Source organism: Clupea harengus, chromosome 14 (assembly GCF_900700415.2).
Source record: "Clupea harengus chromosome 14, Ch_v2.0.2, whole genome shotgun sequence".
Lineage (NCBI taxonomy): Eukaryota > Metazoa > Chordata > Actinopteri > Clupeiformes > Clupeidae > Clupea > Clupea harengus.
In genome coordinates, this window is record NC_045165.1 from 5,073,172 (window position 1) to 5,094,912 (window position 21,741).

Genomic DNA, 21,741 nt, shown 5'->3' on the forward strand with positions numbered 1-21,741 from the left:
CCCTCACCAGCCCATCTCACACCGACACACACACACACACACACCGACACACACACACACACACACATGCACACACACACACACACACACACAGACACACACACACACACACACACACACACACAAAGATACATGAAAGGTACATTAAAAATGTATGCAATTGTGACACACATACAGACACACACACACACACACACACACACACACTTACACAGAGCAGAGCTTCTTACACACAGATCAATCAAATCAGAGCATTCCAACAATCTATCACAAGCAACTTTATCTTTCCAACACAAACATGAAGCCCCCCCCCCACACACACACACACACACACACACACGCATTTGAAACTAGCACAATCAAAAAGGCCATCCCACTAATTCATGTTTTATGAAGCGCTTATAAATATGGAGTAGCCGCTTATAAATATGGAGTAGCCGTTTATAAATATGCAACAGCCACGTCACTGCAGTACTTCTACACTCATAGCCTATATCGGCCTGCCTGCCTTCATCCCCTTACTCTTCCTACCATGTTACACACTCTTCCTCATCCCACTCTTCCTCATCCCACTCTCTGAAAAAGAAAAGAAAAGAAGGAAGGAGAGAAAGGAGGGGTGGCGTGGTCACCTGACATTTGCCAAAGCATCATCGTCATCACACACACACACTCACTCACACACACACACACACACACACACACACACACACACACACACACACACACACACACACACACACACATCAGAATTCCTGGGCTGGAATTCTCTGGGGCCTGGGTCCACTGGGGGAGCAGGAGAAGATGGGATGGGAAACAGATAAATGATGACTAGGGGGAGGTAGTGCGCTATCCATCTGGGACTGACAGGCAGACCTTAACCTGGATGGAGTGAGCACTTGAAGAAGAGAGAGAGAGAGAAAGAGGGAGGGAGAGAGAGAGAGGGAGAGAGAAAGAGACAGACAGAAAGACAGGAGAGGTGGAAGAGAGAGAGAGAGAGAGAGAGAGAGAGTATGGGAGGGTGGAAGAGAGAAAGCAGAAGAAATAGGTGGAGATTTGGATTTATGGAGGTGTAGTCTTGGAGGCCACATACAGACATACACACATATGCACGTGCAAACACACACACACACACACACACACACACACACACACACCTATGCATATTCTATGCTTTCACCATGTGTCGTGTGTTCCAACACACCCTTACATTTTGACAAAACAAAGAAAACAAACAAACAAACAAACAAACAAACAAACAAAGCAAATGTAGTTCCCCTGGTGCCACTAGAAGCTGTGTGCAGGGGTTAAAGCAAAAAAAAATCCTGAGCCTGAACTTTTTTTGGTGTGTGGGTGAATGGGGGGGGCATCGTCCCGTGGCGTGGACACATTCGCAAACAAAAAAACAAACAAAAAAAACATTTAGAAATGAATGATTGCAGATTATGGTGAGACTTTTGAAACTGCAATCCCAAGAAAGGTCAGCAATACTACTCCACCTCACTACAATATGGTACTAACACATGTAGCATTTACGATTTCTTTTGATATCAAGTTTTGCTGCTAAGCTTTGTCCTTGAAAGGTTACAAGATGACCTACAATCCCAAGGTGACATGTTATAAGGGTATGTGAAATTCAGTCAGTGGAAGAAGAAGATTTGATTTGATTTGGAAGCACTTTGTTCAAAAGAAATAATCGTAAATTAAATACTAGGAAATTAATAGAAAATATATCAATAAAATAAATAACAAGCAAAACATTAAAATGTTACAAGAACTGGTAACTTAAATGTTGGGAAATAAATACAAAACAGGACTTTGTCCATGTTCTTGTTGGTGGCTTCGTCGACATTTAAGGAAAACATGCCGTGTTTTTAGCTTTTCCGAAATACGTCTTTTAATCTCTGGTGTTATGCCGTGTGTGTTAAAATAGCTGGCATGCTGATTGGATATCGACAGTTTAGTCAAAGCAATTGTCTTCAGCTATTTTTTGGCATAAATTCACCACAGGGTTGGGCGGGCCTGAAAGACAGATCTTGCTATGCGATGAACGTGCACACGCGTATTTTCAGGTCACACACACGGTCAGTTATTGATGCTGGTACATCAGCTGTGGTTGTTGCTCCCGGTAACGGCGTTGTGTGTTGGAGAGCACAAACGGCTGCTCTATGAGCAGGGTCTAACTCATGACGCGGAAGCACTTTTTTTCGGGTCGTTGCATATAGTATCTTTTTCGAGCACAAAGTGCAGAAGCAAGCACCTGCTTCTCTTAACTTCTTAGTTACACCAGCTACCAAAAGGCTTACTGTCCTTCCCTATCTCTTCTATCCATGCCCAGCGCCATTTATTTTTCAATCCTTTATCAACTAGGAGGGCATCTTCCCCAGGATTCATGAACTTACTCTCCATCCTACTCTCCTTCGGTGAAATTTCTCTACTCGGGCATCTACGCAGCATAGGCAGAGCGATAGAGAAAAGTCGGTGTTTGAAGCACATTTTCCCAAGACCCGCCCCAATCTACTTCTGATTGGCTAATAATGTTATTTTGAGAGCGGGAGAGTTGTTCTCCTTTCATTTCATTGGCAGACGAACTCATAAACTCGAAAGTGATGTCGATGATATCGAGATGTATTTATTTTTTATATAAGACTTTTTTCCGCAGCCAAACGCCGCACGCCGGAAATCCGGCACGGTGCCGGAATACTTTAATCCCTGTGTGTGTGTGTGTGTGTGTGTGTGTGTGTGTGTGTGTGTGTGTGTGTGTGTGTGTGTGTGTGTGTGTGTGTGTGAGGAGCAGATGGATTCGTCTCGCTGGATCACCAGGTTCTGTTGTCCGGTACCGTAGAGGACAGTAGATCATTCAAAAGGAAAGCAGAGCCAACAGCCGGAGCGCTCAATCCAGCCCAGGCAAACAGCGTGCAGCAGCACAGATTATAATCTATGTTTTCTGCCTAATCCCAGCGCTCGGACGCATACTTCTTATCCGCGCACCCTGAATTAAAAAGCAAAGAGTTGTTCTAGTTCGCCAGGAGGGACAATCCCGGTGATTATTCTGAGACTTTCTCAATACTGATTGTTTTTCTAGGTTCTGTTGATGTGTGTGTGTATATGTGTGTTTGTGTGTATTTGCATGGGAGTATGTGTGTGTGCATGTGAGAGAGTACATATATGTACATGGATTTATTTTTCTCTCTCGCTCTCTCTCTCTCGCTCTCTCACACACACACACAAACACACACTTAATCACTCACACACACACACACACACACACACACATAAACACACACTTAATCACTCACACATAACTGCCATCCACCCGTAACCACCATTCCCATTCATCCTCTCTCAGTCATATTACAAGAAGGAATGTGGTCAGCATCCACAGAAAGGGAATCATTTATTACGCACGCTACGCTTGAAGGAAACAGCTGGCCAGAGGGTGAAAATGACTAACCACCCAATGTTACGCCAACCCCACTCTCTCACACACACACACACACACACACACACACACACACACACACACTGTGATTTAATGCTGGCTTTCCACATCAGCAGGGTTAACGTGGACATAAGAGCATGCATGCACTGCACTCTCCCGTCCTCACCATGAGCACACACACACACACACACACACACACACACACACACACACACAGACACAGACACAGACACAGACACAGACACAGACACACACACAGACACACACACACACACACACACACACACGCGTGGACATAAGAGCATGCATGCACTGCACTCTCCCGTCCTCATCATGAGCACATGAGCACACACACACACACACACACACACACACACACACACACACACACACACACGTGTGGACACAAGAGCATGCATGCACTGCACTCTCCCGTCCTCATCATGAGCACACACACACACACACACACACACACACACACACACACACACACACACGCGTGGACACAAGAGCATGCATGCACTGCACTCTCCCGTCCTCACCATGAGCAGGTGGAGAGGAGTGGGGTGAGGAGCAGGAAGCAGCCCCCGCCACATCGCACGCGTGAGGAGGACCTCGGCAATGGCGAGAGAATGAGGAGAAAAGGGCAGGGGGGCTAGAGCCAGGAGACCATACTGTGCATGGGGGGAAATAAAACAGGAGAGAGAAAGGGAGAGGGGGAAGAGGGAGAGAGGGGGAGAGAGAGAGAGAGAGAGAGACAGAGAGAGAGAGAGAGAGAGAGAGAATTGAAAGAAGCACATCTGCACTACAGAAGAAAAAAAAAGAAGGGCCAGTAAGCAGATATGCCCTACTTAGGCTTTTCACTCTCCGGACAACTGCAGAAAGCCCTGCTTCTCTGGGTGCAGCTTTGTGTGTGTGTGTGTGTGTGTGTGTGTGTGTGTGAGTGCCTTGCGAGCTCCTAAATATAGCTGGTAGGAACGTGACCGCGTGGCTTTTCGGGAAATGTGAATTTGTCCCCGGCAACATTTTTCCCATTAAAAGTCAGCTTGGGGTAATTAGTCTGATACTTTACTCATAACCTCTGCTAGCGTGTGTGTGTGTGTGAGGATATGTATATTTAAGCAGCAGTAGTCCTGTAAATGTCCGTGTGTGTGTGTGTTGTATATGCGAGTGATTCTCCTCCTCTCCCGCTCACAAACGCCACAGATCCCCACACGTGGGACCGAGTCCATTCCGTCTCCCTGGTGACCATTTCTCTGATGTCCACTGACGGTCCCCACGGCCCCCACGGCCCCCTAACCTCTAACCTCTGACCTCTGACCTCTCCTTCACCAGTCTAACAGCAGCAGTGACTTCCGCTCACCTTGAGGGCACTCCCTGCACTCCAGTATTTACGGACCCAATTGGAGTGGGGGCCCCACTGATAGAGTGTGCTGAGAGAACTGGTGTCAGGGAGAGAGACCACAGCAATCCCTCAGTGAAACCAGCCTCTACAAGGTCAAGGAGCGAGTCAAAAGACAACGACAGGGAGCCATGTTTGTTGCTGTCCCACTGGACCTAAAAGCCTGCCCACCAGAAGCTGTTGCTGATTGATCACATTGACACGGTTTTATTGACCGTTTTCCAATTCAAAAATGAGATAACCATTAAACCATACATGTGTTTCACAATTAGCACTATTTGGATACACTTTCAAGCAATGAGAGACCCTTTTGAGTGTAGCGGTGTTCACTAGTGTGCCTCTCCTGGCGTTGGCTCCCTCCCCCGCTCCCCCCCTTCCCCGCTCACAGGCAGGAGGTGTCAGTCTCGGCGTTCGTGACGATAGCACTCTGTGATTTATATCCCGATGACAAGCGCTAAAGAGATGACTTCCAGCGGGGGGAGAGGAGAGGAGAGGAGGAGAAGAGAGAAGAGGGGAGGAGAGGGGAGGAGAATAGAGAAGAGAGGAGGAGAAGAGAGGGGAGAGAAGAGGAGGGAGGAGAGGAGGAGAGGAGGAGGGGAGGAGAGGAGAGGAGAGGAGCGGAGGAGAAGAGAGGAGGGAGGAGAGGAGAATAGAGAAGAGGGGAGGAGAGGGGAGGGGAGGAAAAGAGAGGAGAGGAGGAGAAGAGAGGGGAGAGAAGAGGAGGGAGGAGAGGAGGAGAGGAGGAGGGGAGGAGAGGAGAGGAGCGGAGGAGAAGAGAGGAGGGAGGAGAGGAGAATAGAGATGAGGGGAGGAGAGGGGAGGGGAGGAAAAGAGAGGAGAGGAGAGGGGAGCGTAGAGGAGAGGAGAGAGGAGAGGAGAGGAGAGGAGAGAGGAGGAGAGGAGAGGAGGAGAGAGTAGAGGAGAGAGGAGAGAAAAGGAGAGGAGAGGGGAGAGGAGAGGGGAGGAGAGGAGAGAGGGGAGAAAAAGAGAGGAGAGGGGAGAGGAGGGGAGAGGAGAGGGGAGGAGAGAGGAGAGGAGAGGAGAGGAGAGAGGAGGAGAGAGGAGAGGCGTGCAGGCCTCCGGCTGACAGTGAAGTTTAATTATTCACACGGGTCCCGGGGAGCGCGGCATGGCGGCAGCTCGGCTACGGTGAGTTCACCACACACACACACACACACACACACACATACACACACACACACACACACACACGTGTCTCCACCAACACTAACTGCATACATGCTAGCGTACGGTGAGTTCACCCCACACACACACACACACACACACACACACACACACACACACACACGTCTCCACGAACACTAACGGCATACATGCTAGCGTACGGTGAGTTCACCCCACACACACACTGATGGAGATAATTACCAAACACTGTTAATGACTTTTGAATATATGAATCAAGTGCCTTGTTTTAATAATTATCTTATATGCTGTTCTCTTTAACAGGGACATGGCTTTTCTGTGTTCCTGTGTATGTGTGTAACTTAGAATATTAGGTGCCACTTAGTCTGCATTTTGTACAAGAGCATGTTTAGACCAGAAGTGATAATAAGGGACGAACTGTGCTTCTTCCGACCTTGTGCAAAACTTCCATCCTTGCCTCCGACGTGAGAAATCCACCACGTGGTTTTCCCTGCTGAATGCTCAACTTCTGTCTATATAAACCTTGTGCGATGTGTTTATCATTGCTTCACTTTCATCCTTGTGCTGTGAGTATGCCCGATTGCAATTGCTCTTGTTGAATAAATATACTGATTGACAACTCTGGAGTCCTGAAGTAACTTGAGGGTGAATTTTCACCTATCACACACACACACACACACGTGTCTCCACCAACACTAACGGCATACATGCTAGCGTACGGTGAGTGGGCAGAAGCAGGCCTAACTGGGGGGTAAAAGAAGGCCTAACTGGGGGGTAGAAGAGGGCCTAACTGGGGGGCAGGTTTTGAAGAATGATCCCCTGGGTCAGTCCTGCTTGTGTGATGGTAAATCAGCACCTGCTTCCAAATGTGCTGATGCGTCAGCAAGGCATTGATGCAGAGTGAGCCACTGTCATTTGTCATACTCCACAACAGTTTGGGAAAAAAGCTACAGAGGTCCCAAAGTGTATAATACTGTGGTATGTAGCCTTCTAAAAAACTGTAGCCTAATTGAAACATATCCCCAAACACAAACAAAACGTTGAGTTTAAATTGATCCAGGAAAATGTTTCTGTTACCCAAGGAAGACACCACACACACACACACACACACACACACACACACACACACACACACACACACACACAACCAAGACAAAGTGGCTTAGCATGGAAAGATGGCTGCTCATCTGCATGGAAAGATGGAGGCCCTGTGTGTTGGTGCTCCACCTCAACACGAGGAGTGGGTGAGTGAGCCGTGGAGTAGAGATCACAGACACACACACACACACACACACACACACACACACACACACACACACACACACACACACACACACACACACACACGCACACACACACGAGGAGTGGGTGAGTGAGCCGTGGAGTAGAGATCACAGACACACACACACACACACACACACACACACACACACACACACACACACACATACACACACACACACGAGGAGTGGGTGAGTGAGCCGTGGAGTAGAGATCACAGACACACACACACACACACACACACACACACACACACACACACACACACACATACACACACACACACGAGGAGTGGGTGAGTGAGCCGTGGAGTAGAGATCACAGACACACACACACACACACACACACACACACACACACACACACACACACACACATACACACACACACACGAGGAGTGGGTGAGTGAGCCGTGGAGTAGAGATCACAGACACACACACACACACACACACACACACACGAGGAGTGGGTGACTGGGCCGTGGAGTAGAGATCACAGGCAGATTATCGCCGCTTCTGGATTAAGAGCTTCGGAGGCGCGCTGCGCACACACACACACACACACACACACACATCAAAGCCATTAGCGACATTGCCTCACACTTACACACTGGATCTACACCGCCGCAAAACATGGTCCTGTGTGTGTGTGTGTGTGTGTGTGTGTGTGTGTGTGTGTGTGTGTGTGTGTGTGTGTGTGTGTGTGTGGACTCCGTAAACATACAGATGCCAGCACAGATGGATGATACGAGGCAAGCCACCAGGTCTTTGTTAGGCGATCACCAGGCATTAGGCTAAAGCCTCCAAACTGTTGTGGTCATGTGTGTGTGTGTGTGTGTGTGTGTGTGTGTGGACACTGTTGTAGTCATGTGGCAGCCATGGACAGGGGGGTTAGTTCCAGTGAATTCCCATGGGTGAGACTGACACGGAGGTGACCTCCACATGTGTGTGTGTGTGTGTGTGTGTGTGTGTGTGTCTGTGACCTCCACATCAGGCCCTGGATCTCATGATTCATCCCCAGAGAGAGAGCCTCGTCACCCCCGGAGCCGAGGAGAGCCTGGGGGCGGGGGGGGTCACACTGTGAGCCGACCCTGGTTAAGGCATGTGTCTGCACTTTAGCCACGGCTGCTAATCGAATGCTAGTCATGCGTTCACTTGCGAATATCTCTTCCACGCACCCACCCTTGTGAATCCACCCCTCACACACACACACACACACACACGTTATAGAAATGTGATATGAAACGTCACACTGGAAGCTGACCTTGATTGGTGAATCTGCACATTAGCCATGGCTAGTGATCCACATGTTCAACCATTCCTGGCACATTAAGACCCAGCCAACTAGCCTACATCTCTCTCACACATATCGGTGGACTAAAGACCCAAACGCAAAGAGTGGGGAAAAAATAAATCTCCACCCAGGGCTTTTCCAGTGTCGAGAGCGTTCCCATCAAGGCGCTGGGCATGGATGATGACCTAAGCTCCCTCTCAGTGTTGCTAAGACGCTGGGATGAATGGGAATCACAGTAATGGAGCAGGCCTACATGCCTAGCTTAATGAGGGCTCTCTCTAGCTCTCTCTCTCTCTCTCTCTCTCTCTCTCTCTCTCTCGCTATCTCAAAGATTACACTCCTTCAGATGTCTCACCATCTTCCTTTGCTGCTCATTCAGTATGCGTAATGAATGAATGAATGAATGCTACCTTCACACACTTCCCATCCACCCCCCCCCCCCTCTCTCCCTCTCACACACACTCACTCCTCCCTCCCTCCCTCCCTCCCTCCCTCCCTTTCTTTCTTTCTTTCTTTCTCTCTCGCTCCCCCTCCCCCCCTTCCCCCGAAACTGGGCATGGGCGATGGCAGCTGGAGGCAGATCCAACGCAAACCTACGGAGCTCGCCACGGCTCACGGCTCAGGGCTCACGGCTCAGGGCTCACGGCTCAGGGCTCACGGCTCACGGCTCAGGGCTCACGGCTCACGGCTCACGGCTCACGGCTCACGGCTCACGGCTCACGGCTCACGGCTCACGGCTCACGGCTCACGGCTCAGGGCTCAGGGCTCACGGCTCACGGCTCACGGCTCGGGGCTCACGGCTCACGGCTCACGGCTCACGGCTCACGGCTCACGGCTCACGGCTCACGGCTCAGGGCTCACGGCTCGGCGCGCTCTAAAAATACAGCCACGCTGCCGCTGTGAGGGGAGGGAGCCCCAGCGCCAGGACTCTTAGGAGACATTAGACTTTTATGAATGGGCAACGCAGTGTGTGTGTGTCAGGAGTGTGTGTCAGGAGTGTCTGCCCTGAGGGCCAGCTCCGGCCACAGCCTCCTGAGGAGAAGACACACAGATGGGGTGGGGGGGTGGTGGGGGGGTGGGGGTTTGCTTGTGGTGTGATGTTTACTTATTTATTTCCAGAAACGCACCGCGGGATTGGTATGCGTGTGTTTGGATGAATCTGTGTATGTGGCAGGGAGACAGGGTAAGAGAGAAGAAAGAGAGAGAGAGAGAGAGAGAGTGAGTGAGTGAGAAAAAGAGAGTGAGTGAGAGAAAGAAAGAAAGAGAGAGAGAGAGAGAGAGAGAGAGAGAGAGCGTGACAGACAGGAATAGGATGAGTGTGAGTCTGAGCTGCTCAAGCTGCTCAGCTGCTAGGTGAAATGGACACTCCGTTTACAGCCTGGTGAATCCTAAAAGTAGCCCACAGAAACTACCACTACCACCATGTGACGCCCATCCATTATATACAGACTATATTTCTAATACTATAGATGCTAGTCTTTGAACAAGTTCTTGCTCAGCAATGGTCACGGTCATCAAATATATTAGGGTCCGCACCTTCAAACAACACACACAGCAATCTGGCCATTTTACTAAATATCTTTAGTGCAGTTTATTGCAGGATACCAAAGTTAAAGTTACACACAGCAAACCTATGTTTGACCAACAGGGAAGCTTGATGTTTTTATTGTGATGACCATGCACATAGTAAAGTTTGTGGTGATACTGTATCCTTGCATTGTGATGTACCTGATAGCTCCATGACAGCTAGAGAACAGAGGGTGAGGATAAGCAAGCCTCGTTGACAATTCGCCTACACCTTGCGCAAACGCTCCAGCTATGACTCAATACATTTACTTGAAGTATTTAGTGTCATATGATCACAAAGGCATCCTGGGAACTGTAGGCAAATAACTAACTGTGCTTGCAGCCTATTCCCAGGTTCTTTATTGACATCCAGCTTCGGCCTGTGACATGGGACCTCTCTGTTTGCTTATTTTCAATTGGCCCCCCGAGTTGTTTTGTACATAATCGCTGTGTGATCACAGCCGTGATTGATCTCGGAGCGTAGCCCGGCTACTTACTCCTGGAACTATCTTTCATTAAGTCATATCAGCCGCAACTGTTGACTTAAGACTTGGACTGCGCCTTGGCAGCCGCCCACGTCTTCCAGTGACAGGGCCTTTCTCCCCCATTCCTGAAAGTCTGGCAGCGAGGCTCGTAATCTCATTACTCACTGTGTCCAGTGTGGCCTGAGAGGGCTTTATGGCTTCTGCTTAAAATGTGATCGTGGAGGGAGGGAAGGAGGAAGGGAGTGAGAGAGTGAGAGAGAGAGAGAGAGAGAAAGGGAGAGAGATGTGTCCTGAACGGCCCAGGCCAATGTGACCTGTTCCGTCCTCATCCAGGAGCCTCATCATGGCACGTCTTCAAGGTCTGCTGGGAACCACTCAGAACTACAGTTCCAACGAAGTAAAAAGTATGTAGGCACTCATTGAGGATCTTTGAAATCATTCTGTTTATAAGCAGTTAGCATCCTTGGTGTGGTCTCAGATACAGCAGGCTAACGAGATGGCTACTACTGCGATGAAGGATAGAGCAAGCTAACAAGGAATCATGACTAATGCGCAGAAGATGTCAATAACCATTTCACCCGTGGCGGACAAGTGGTCCCAGGCTGATATTTGCCTATAATTCTGAGTACACAGATGACTAATGGAACACACCACACATCTAAGGACATGGGCGGTTTGATAGCTCTCAATTTGGGGGGGTGGGGGGTGCTCAGCCTGCCTGCTGGAAACATGCAAGTAGAAACGCTGCAATGTGAAGACCGAGCACCATCACACACAGCATGAGCCGCCTCACACAAACACACACACACACACACACACACTCACACACACACACATATACGCATCACACACAGCATGAGCAGCTCCACACACACACACACACACACACACACACACACACACATATATATATACGCATCACACACAGCATGAGCAGCTCCACACACACACACACACACACACACACATATATATACGCATCACACACAGCATGAGCATCTCCACACACACACACACACACACACACACACACACACACACACACACACACATATATACGCATCACACACAGCATGAGCAGCTCCACACAAGATGACCACGCTGAGGTCCTCCCTTCGCTGACCCCCATGGGAACAGTGGCCCACTTGAAACCGCGATGGCTGCGGCTGTACAAATGCAATAGGTACTCACGCACGCACACACACACACGCGCACACACACACACACACATATATATACGCATCACACACAGCATGAGCTGTACAAATGCAATAGGTTGCAAAATGATGGCAATGTGTGATTTGCCCCAGTTCGGCTACCTCTACTAGATGCATGCAGTCCCCACACCACCCAATGCCTGGGCACACAAACATCCACCCTGACATGCACTAAGTCCTTGCCGCCTCACACACACACACACACACACACACACACACACACACACACACACACACACACACACAAACAACACACACAAACAACACACACACACACACACACACACACACACACACACACACACACACACAAACAACACACACACACACACACACACACACATATACGCATCCACCCACGCATAAACATTCCCCCATCTATATTTCTTAGGGCACAGGCCTCTACTTCACCATCAGAAGGCGATACAATAAAAGCAGAGGGAGAACATGGTGACAGGCAGTTACCTGACTTTAATTTGTTCTTTCAAGCGCTCCGGCTGTACTGCAAAAGGAAAAGAAGCGAAACAGAGGAGTGTGTGCGTGTGTGTGTGCGTGTGTGTGTGTGTGTGTGTGTGTGTGTGTGTGTGTGTGTGTGTGTGAGGAATGCGTAGCTGCGGCTGAATGTGATCAGCACTTTGAACAGCACTGAGACAGGCTCTGACAGGCTGGGAAGACTCACACACACTCCTACACACACACACACACACACACACTCACGCACGCACACACTCACACGCACACACAAGCAGGCTGGCGAGGGCCCTGAAGGAGCCTTTGATGCTGGTGCCTTTGAATAGGGATGTTGAGAGCAGCAAGAGAGAAGGATCGTTTTTTTTTTCCTCTTAATTCTCCAACTAAATATCAAGATCATTTTGTTTACCGATTCACTTTAGATGTCTGCTTTAATTGGTTGCAAATTTGATGAGTAAATTATAAACTGGAGATGCATTTACGCAAGAAAATGCGAATGTGATTGCACCGCAGCAGCAGTCAGCCGATGCATACTGCAACCGATGCAATTACATGGACGCTGGACGCTGCCACCTGTTGGATGAGCAATTAATATCATCTAACAAGGCGGAGGGCAGCCATGCTCTATCACCAATGACCCACTGACATTCTGCCACACTTGGGCACACAACACACACTCTGCTATTCAAATATAAATCAGTTAAATGTTCAGAATGAGTTGATCGGCTCCCTTCGTTGTGTGTAATGCACCATCTAGGGAGAACTCGACCACTATGTTCCTCCGAAGAACGTCTGTTGTCTTTGCCTTCTGTCCGCAGCAAGAGATGGGACTCAAGTCTCTTCATTAGTGGGGCCTCTGTGGAGGTATGACTTACCTCCTGCTATCCGAACAAGTGACAGCATGGTACATTCAAACACCTATACCTAGAACCCTACAATTTTTACATTATTATTATTGTTGTTGTTAATTTTACTATAATTTGCTATGTAATACTATGGCGTTTTGTTGTATTGTGAGGAGCCCAACCGCTACAAGATTTTTTTAAGACTTTCAATGCGTTCACTTATCCGGTTTATCCCTCGAAAATTCTATACAAGCTACAAGAAAACATTTGTCACCCTTTTAACTATGCAGTACTTACAGGAAACACCGTTGATGAAACACTTAAGAAACTGAAAATAAATAAAGGGCCAAGGGGTGTCTAAATCCCCTCTCACTGTTCTGTAACCTGCTCGTTTCAATATGATCACATTACATTCACCTGTATTCCCTGTGGGCTTTGTGTTTACAACACACCGACCGGGTCACCACAAACGGCAAGCGATGCAATGGTCAAATGCAAAAATGGAATTATGTGTGTTGGTCAACAGCACCTAAACATAGTTTGGGCAAAGGTGTTGCTAGCATGTATGCTGTGCTGTTATGTCCAACAAACTAAATATGATGACATAGGTTAGGCTTGCAATGCGAGCACAGAAGGACTTAATCAATGACATTTCGGATAGATTATCATAGCATAGAATATGGAAAACAACAAAAATTTTGATCTCCCTGTCAAAGCTTGCTATAGTTGAATTATTGGTCGACTACAGTAGGCTTGGACATGACCTTCCAGTTACAGAAGGACTGACTTTTAAAAGTTGAGAGTAGTTTAGCCTATGAAGGAAGCGAACATAAACTAAATGTGAAAACATAAACTGGCAACCAAGAACTGTTCTGAACGTGCAAATATTTGCATTATTTGCCGCAGTTACTCAACAAACAGGACCTGCTCGTCCTGAATCTATTAAAGACCATGGAAACTCAAAAACCCACATTAGTCAAGTCAAGTCAAGTCAAGTCAAGTCAAGTCAAGTCAAGACTTACAACATACACATTGCAATGACGGCAATTGTGACAGAACCTCACCGCCATGAGCGATCAAACGGCCACAAAGATGCAAAACCTGTTTTGCACAGTTCATGTCCTGGCTAAAAGAGAAAGGCCCTTCTCTGACTTTGTGTGGATATGTCAACAAGTACAACAATCACCGTTAGTTGGTTATGTAGCCAATCATGTCAGTTCTTAATTTCACCAGGGTTATATTATGCATCGCTTAAAATGAAAACAATAATGTTTGGTCAATCACTTCTACTCATCTAATGTTAACATTGGCTGGTTGAAAAATCCTTCGGGCGGTAATTCTTTTTCAGTTTACCAGCCATTGGCAGATAGACCAAAAAGTTCATTTTGCACCCTGTTTTCAGAACAAACTTGTTCATAACAGGGTAAAATGCTATCTCAGCAGGGTGTCTAACATGACAGCGAGGCATCAAGGACTGTTTAAAACTGATTAAACTCTCTTTTCCTGTCTGTCCCCCGTAACGGTCGTTTTTTTGAAGGCAGCATCGATGTAGCCTCGATGCTGCCCCATTACCCAAAAATCTGTACAGCAGCCCCCTCCGGCGACTGCAAATTGAAAAACTAAAATCTGCAAAAACGCCGCTGGTGGACGTGTTTTGTATGCAAATGCATTTTTTCTCGCTTCGATTTTTCAAAAGTTACAGAGAAATAGACAATTTACTGTCCGATAACACCGTAATTGTAACCAGAAATAATGTTTGATTTGTGAGGCGTCTGTTAGCCAACTGTCTAACATTAGCACGTTAGTTTACGTTAGCCGTTTCGAACGGACCCGCTATCTACTCAACTGCCGTCTGAATTCCTTTGTCACTACTAGCATGTAAAATGGCTAGCGTTGGCAAAATTTTTAGATTATCTGGTCGTTAGATAATCTGGGCTGATATTTGAAACATTTTTGATTTGATGAGACGGATAACGTATTTGACATTGAAAATCAAACAAGTTCTCAGACCTGCATCTGGAAACAAGGATAGAAGGTAAGTATCCAGTAAAAGGGTTATGCTCAACCAATGCCATTAACCAATTGCACTAGGTTAACCTTTTTTAATCTGTATAAGCAGGCAAGTCTACACTTAAACTAAAAAAACAAGCTTGGAACATAAAAGAAATAAGGACTTGACTAATTGGTGCACTTATGCTATAAGTTGCAACAGTTTGACACTGCTAATTTAGCAACTAGTAATATGTTTATTCTTTCAAAAGAAACGTTCAAAGAAATCTACCCTAAAGCACAGCCCTTCTGAAGTACAGTCGTCATTTAAGCAACAGTTTCACGAATTTAAACTTCAGCTCGTTTGTGGTTGCACAGTATCCTGGAACCTCACGGCAAAGCTTAAAATACCCGTTTGCCGCTTTGATGTTTCTTTATTTGGCCGCATCATCATCACGGCAGTGGAGTTATTGGAAAAGGACACAGTTTGCACTTCACAGTATTTTCACTAAACTTTATCACAGTCCTTCCACACGGCACCCTGCTTTTGTATGAGATGTCCAGTTTTTACTTAAATGACTTATGAGCTCCTAGAGTCTCCCTGCAGGCACACAGGCTAGCTTTAAGGGTTGATATTTCAAACTTCATGCTGAAAATGCAGCCTAAATGATGTATCAATTTGCTTTATTTCTTACACAATGATTGCCATCGTTCGTCCAATAATTGAATGCTTCTGAAACTAGTGATAAGTATCTGCTGAACAGCCCAAATAAGAGGATAGAGAAATGTACTCACATCAGTATTAGCCTCCTTTTAGAAGGCCCTGTCTCTCTCGTCTACACCGTCTCATTTGGACATGCAGGCCCTCTCACACACACTGCTGCTCAAATGTGACTTTCACAGATAATCTGAAAAGCTAAATGAGGTCAGTATTGTAGCCTATATTGTAGGAAGGGCTGTAGGCTTAGAATTTGAAATGCAACTTGCCCATGCAAAACACTAATTTTCTGATCTTTCTGCCTTTTTCTCAAACTTGCTTTAGATAGATTCAAAGAAGAGATTAGAGAGTGCCGTCCATTCAAAGAATTCATGTTGTCAAAGCATATTTGACACGAAAAAAAAAAACTGTTGGCCTGAAATAATGGTGATCGTCTTTATTTTGTCACAGGTTAGCATTATCGTATTGACCTTTAAAACAATCATATCGGGCAACCCCTACTAGAAATATATATAAATGCTGACTCTTTTCTTACAAAACACATCACAAATTGCCATCAACACATTCATTTGTCACAACATACATTCAATTCAATTCAATTCAATTCAATTCAATTCAATTCAATTCAATTCAATTCAATTCAAAGTGAACCCCTTACGATTTCTGCTAATGGTAGTTGAAATGCTCCGATATGCATGGAAATCATAGAGTAATCTGTAAGGTCAATATATCAACGGGTCAATATATCAGCCAATGTCAGTCGGCAGCTCTGATTCAGTGTTCATGTAAAAGGTAAAAGGTCTGATAGACGCTATTATCCAAAGCAACTTCCAAAGGCATCCTGCAGCAACCAGGAATCGAACCCAGGTCTCTCTCGTCTCACTGAGAGGGCAGCTGTACCATCAAGACAGCCTGTAAATGAATGTAAATCTAATCCCTCAAATGAAAACGTTTTCACTAATCTGCACCCCTGGGTATCAGCTTGCAACACGATGTGTCACAATAGGCATTTGAAACTCCAACACAGAGATATCTGCGTGCGTTTGTGAAGTCCTGACATTGATGGCGCCAGAGGGACACCTCTTGTACAACCACATTACGAGAACCCCCACTTAACATGATCACTAACCAAATGCAGATATGAATGGGCCTCAGATGTCAATCAGGAAATATAAATAACCGACACACACACACACACACACACACACACACACACACACACACACACACACACACACACACACACACACACACACACACACACACACATCACTGACTGCACACCTGACACCTGAGCACAGGCCGCTATGCTTCTGAACCTCCCTCAGCGCCATTTACAGCGTTGGCAAACGATGCTAACACCTTTGGCCTCATTTAGCAGAGAATGCCAATCTACGCACCGCGTGTGAGCCTCGCATGGCTTAGGCCTTCATGTTACCATAGAGTCCGAAGATATATTTATTTATGTTAAAGGTATGATTTCAAATCGTTGCAAAAATACGCTGCGCTTCAATCCGACATAAAATGTGAAAAGTGGCTCAACAAACCGTTTGAGCCTAGGATGGTCTCCAGAATTCTACACGAAAAGCAAACACGCAAGTCTACAGCAGCATCCAGCTATTTATGAGACGGGCGCTCTGATCAACCCAACACCAAGCTGAATCTGTCGTTATCCAAGAGGAACACAAACCTTGTCTGGCTTTTTAGATCTGCGCCATTGGTGTGTATGCCTTTGCTACCATCCAAAACAACTAGATGGTGTGCCTTCTGCTTTGAAGGACTCAGACAGCAAACTATTTTGGAAGAAAAACATGAACAAACAATGAGCGTGTAAACATGCATTGGACCTTCTTGAGGTCGAGATGACCCTGGGAAGCACCATTTGTGTTCAGATATTCAATGTCTTTGTAAGCAACATATATATGCTGGTGAATGACTCTGAAACATACTAGGTAGCCTCATGAGGCCATGTATGGCTTTGGGACAAGACTACACATCTGGGTGAAACCATTTGAACTTAATCTTGAGATTTTGGCTCGGTTGGTTTTCGGTTTTAATTGAAATTCAGTGAATCTCCTCCTAGCTGTTCCTCTAATGGCGCACCTATACCCATGTATGTGACATTTCCCCCTGTTGTCCACAAGACTGGCAAGATGGCATTTCAGATGTTGGATTATCTTAAAAAACGGTTGTTTCATAGTATAAATGAATTCCCAAATATATAACAAGTCCTCCATTTTAGGTTTCTACATCGACTGGGTTAAGCCTGCTGAGGTACACTCCCCCAGCCCCATCCCATCACAGCCGTCTCAGTAGAACTTCAACCAATCACAGCAGACCTGTCCCTTCTTAGCGCCTCCCATCTATGTGTACTATGTACCTGTGGGGCCTCCAGGAAAACTTTTGTAGACGTAATAAATGATGGTGTCATGACTGAAACGACACAGTAAGGTTAAACCACCAGCATACATGTTATTGCTGGCTCTCACTTCTAAACCACTTAACCTAGGCTAACAGTTAAGTGCTTGTTTAGTCATGTCATTCTCATGGTATAACTGTACACTGACAGTATCACATTTTTTTTTTAAACTCGTCAATCCAAACAGTGAAGGCAGAGTCAGCTTTTTTTCCTCAGACTGATTATTGTGTTGGAGCTTCACACTGCATTTGACAATTCATACTTTTCTCTCTCTGTATTTCCCCGGCCTGACTGTCTGGAGCTCCACCCCCACAGCTCTGACCGGCATTTGAATGAGTGTCTCTGCAGTTTAGTTCTGAGGCTTACTGCTGTGTGGATATCCAGCCACTTTGAGTAGCAAAATGGTCTGTGCTGACAGACGCCTCCTTCATGATCTGGTACAGGACAGAGGGTTTACACACACACACACACACACACACACACACACACACACACACACACACACACACACACGTAAGAGGTTTGGGTCTATTGCCATGGTTTACCTATACGTGTCATATGGACAACCAAAACAAAGAAAATTGAGAATTGAGAAGCGGCTCTCCGGTGTTGGCTTGGGATAATGTATTGGGCATGAGAGGGCAACATGAGAGATTGCCCAGCAGTCAGGTTGCCCACACCTATCAAGACAATTCATCAAAGATGCCCCCTTAGAACCAATGCCAACATTTTCCCCCTAAACCAAAGCCAGAGGAAGCAAGGCATGTGCTGGTGCTCAGCTGTCAAGGCAATGATTCCAAATTCGCATAAATAACCACGTTTACAGTGCTTGACTAGTTGCCCAAAATTCAGTTGCCCAATCGTTTGATTATTTCGCTGTGTCAGTTTCATGACGCTATCCATTCGTTCTCTCTTTTTAATTTTCCTCTTTTCTACTCGCGCCAACTATGCACCACGAACAAACACACACACACACACACACACACACATGCTCAAACGCACGCTCACACGCACACACACGTGAACGCGCAGACAGCAGCTGCTTCCACGAAATGTCAGTACACGGTGGAGGAACCTTGCTAACCGATCTAACGGACGCGGAAAGGATGGGGAGGGAGGAGGGCTCGTTGGTGTGACTAACAGCCCATCAGCTGATGTCTTCATATGAAAGGGCTGTATTCAGTGTCCGCGGGAATCCCATCAAACCTCTCTCTCCCCCTCTCTCCGTTTCAAAGCTAGGGGAGTCACCACTTATGTAGGCTACACGTGAGAGCGAGCGGGCAGCATCGAACGGCAGCAGATATACGTGTTTCAGTACCTCAAATCAGTGGACAGCATACTGCCTGCAATCTAATCGCGTACAGAAGTCTGTGTGTGTGTGTGTGTGTGTGTGTCTGTGTGTGTCTGTGTGTGTCTGTCTGTTTTTGCAAGCGTGAGCCTCAGTCTCTTATGTGATAGTGGGGGAGGGGGTTCCCAGGTATATTTCTATTTAGGATAAATTCCCACAAGACAAGAAAGACAGCAGACGGAAACAGTTATACATTTGTACAGTATGCCGCCAAATCATAACCATTTCATAGTGATAAACTCAAGACCAACAGAACAGACCGGGAACATTCATACAGAAGACAGAACAAAATACAACCATGTCACGACTTGCCGTCAGTATCAAGCGGCAAGACCATTGATAACCAATTTTCATAGGCTGTCAGACGCGGCAGAAGGCAGCCTATCTATGTGGATCGGACTCAACAAGGCACTTAGGCTGGAGGTGACAAACAGTGGCTGACTGTTCCACATATGCGGCTAACAGCACCAACAAGACAGCACTAGTGGCCATGCATGCAACCAAAATAATAACCTCAGAGGCGAGGAAACATGCAAGATATAGCGCGTCTAAAATGAAACAGCGTAACCGACTGCAGATGACACACTGATCAATTTCAAACCACCGTGTGGTCAAAGGCGACATTTTCATATTGCATTTGCAACCAAGAAATAGCATCTTCCGTCTGCTGATGAACCTGCAAGTGTAACATGCGTTGTGTAGAGAAGCACAATCCCGCAACCGGACTCGAACTCAGGTTAGCGGTTCGATGTGCGTACAATGTTGTATGAATTATTCATCATACAAAACTGTTTGCCTGACAGCAAGAAATGAAATATGCAACAGACCGCAGATGAATCTAAGGCAGCTGGACGGTGTATTAGGACCGTCCAAAAAAAAAAGAATAATCAAAAGAAAATGCAATACATGGAGGTTTGTAGCAACGTCGCCTGAATTGAGTCGAGGAACGCGGCTGTGGTACAAGCCTGCTGCCTGTCAGGCATAGAGCGCGTCGGAGAAACAGCTGGGTTGACAGTTCAAACCAGCGCGACAACACACAGTAGTGACAAACGACGCAAACTGCCAAGGGGTTTGAAATAAGAGTTATTAGTACTATTTAGAGCAATTTTGCACTTACCCGTAAGAATTCCGACTCGAATTTGGTAGTCGTGGTTTGTTAAAATCATTCCGTCCGACGCCATGTTTAGCTATGCCGTCTCCCGCACTGAGATCGGAGCACAGAGCACATCGAACTTGAGGGGAGGGAGAAAACCGAGAGCAGAGCGCCAGGCGAGAGAAGCCGAACAGTGAGCAAGCAAATTCACACTTTCATAGGCTACTGACATGCCTCAAAGCAATATGCGCATATTGGTAATATAAGATGTCCATTGATTTAAAAAAAAAGTTTTTCTAATGTTTTGTAAGTCGCATTGGACAAAAGATATCACTATAACTATAATATTCAAAACGGCATGACTTTTGTCGAATGTGCATGTTAAATAAAAAAAGTGTGTTTGTGGATGTGGTTGTCTACCCAAAGGATTGAACTCAAAATTGAACTATGAAGTTTAAAACGTAAGCCTATCGACCTATTTTAGCTTTCGGTTACAATAAGCTTTTAGAATTAAACTTTTTTTTTTCAGGAGAAAGACTGTATACAGTGCCTCACAGTAAGTCTATCTAAAGGCCGTTGGGTAATCTATCTTGCAATTAACCCATTTGCTAAAATAAATAAATAGAAATAAATAAAAATGCCCGTGTGCTGGTGAAAAAGCCCTAAAACACACCAGTGTGAGATATATATACATTTAATCTAGTTGTACTACAGACAGTAGATGACTGTGAACAGATACGGCCTTTATCTGTCCCTGATCCGGGCAAATCTGGGTTGAAATAATTCCAGAGTCGTTCTGCAGTTGGTTGCAGTCTGGCTGAGTAGTATTCAGTCTTTTTGTCAACCACAGAGAATTGTTATTAATTTCGATATTTTAGATTTGTTTTCAGATCAACTACCACCAAACATCATCTGTTATGTGAGTAGGGTTTTGCCCTTGTGTTTGTTCTTCTTTGTTCACCTCAGGTGGAGCTTGGCGTTTGGGACTGGCACGCATGGCATTGCTTCCCC

The 21,741-nt window shown here is 46.3% G+C and overlaps 1 protein-coding gene across 1 annotated transcript in view; it reads right to left on the reverse strand.

Annotated features, from left to right (window-relative positions):
• Positions 1-20,895, reverse strand: part of gphna (gephyrin a) — a 91,172-nt gene extending 70,277 nt beyond the window's left edge. The window contains 1 exon segment of the mRNA XM_031579794.2: positions 20,755-20,895. Within this exon segment, the coding sequence (XP_031435654.1) occupies positions 20,755-20,818 (64 nt within the window). The 5' untranslated portion in view covers positions 20,819-20,895.
• Between the last annotated feature and the right edge of the window lie 846 nt (positions 20,896-21,741).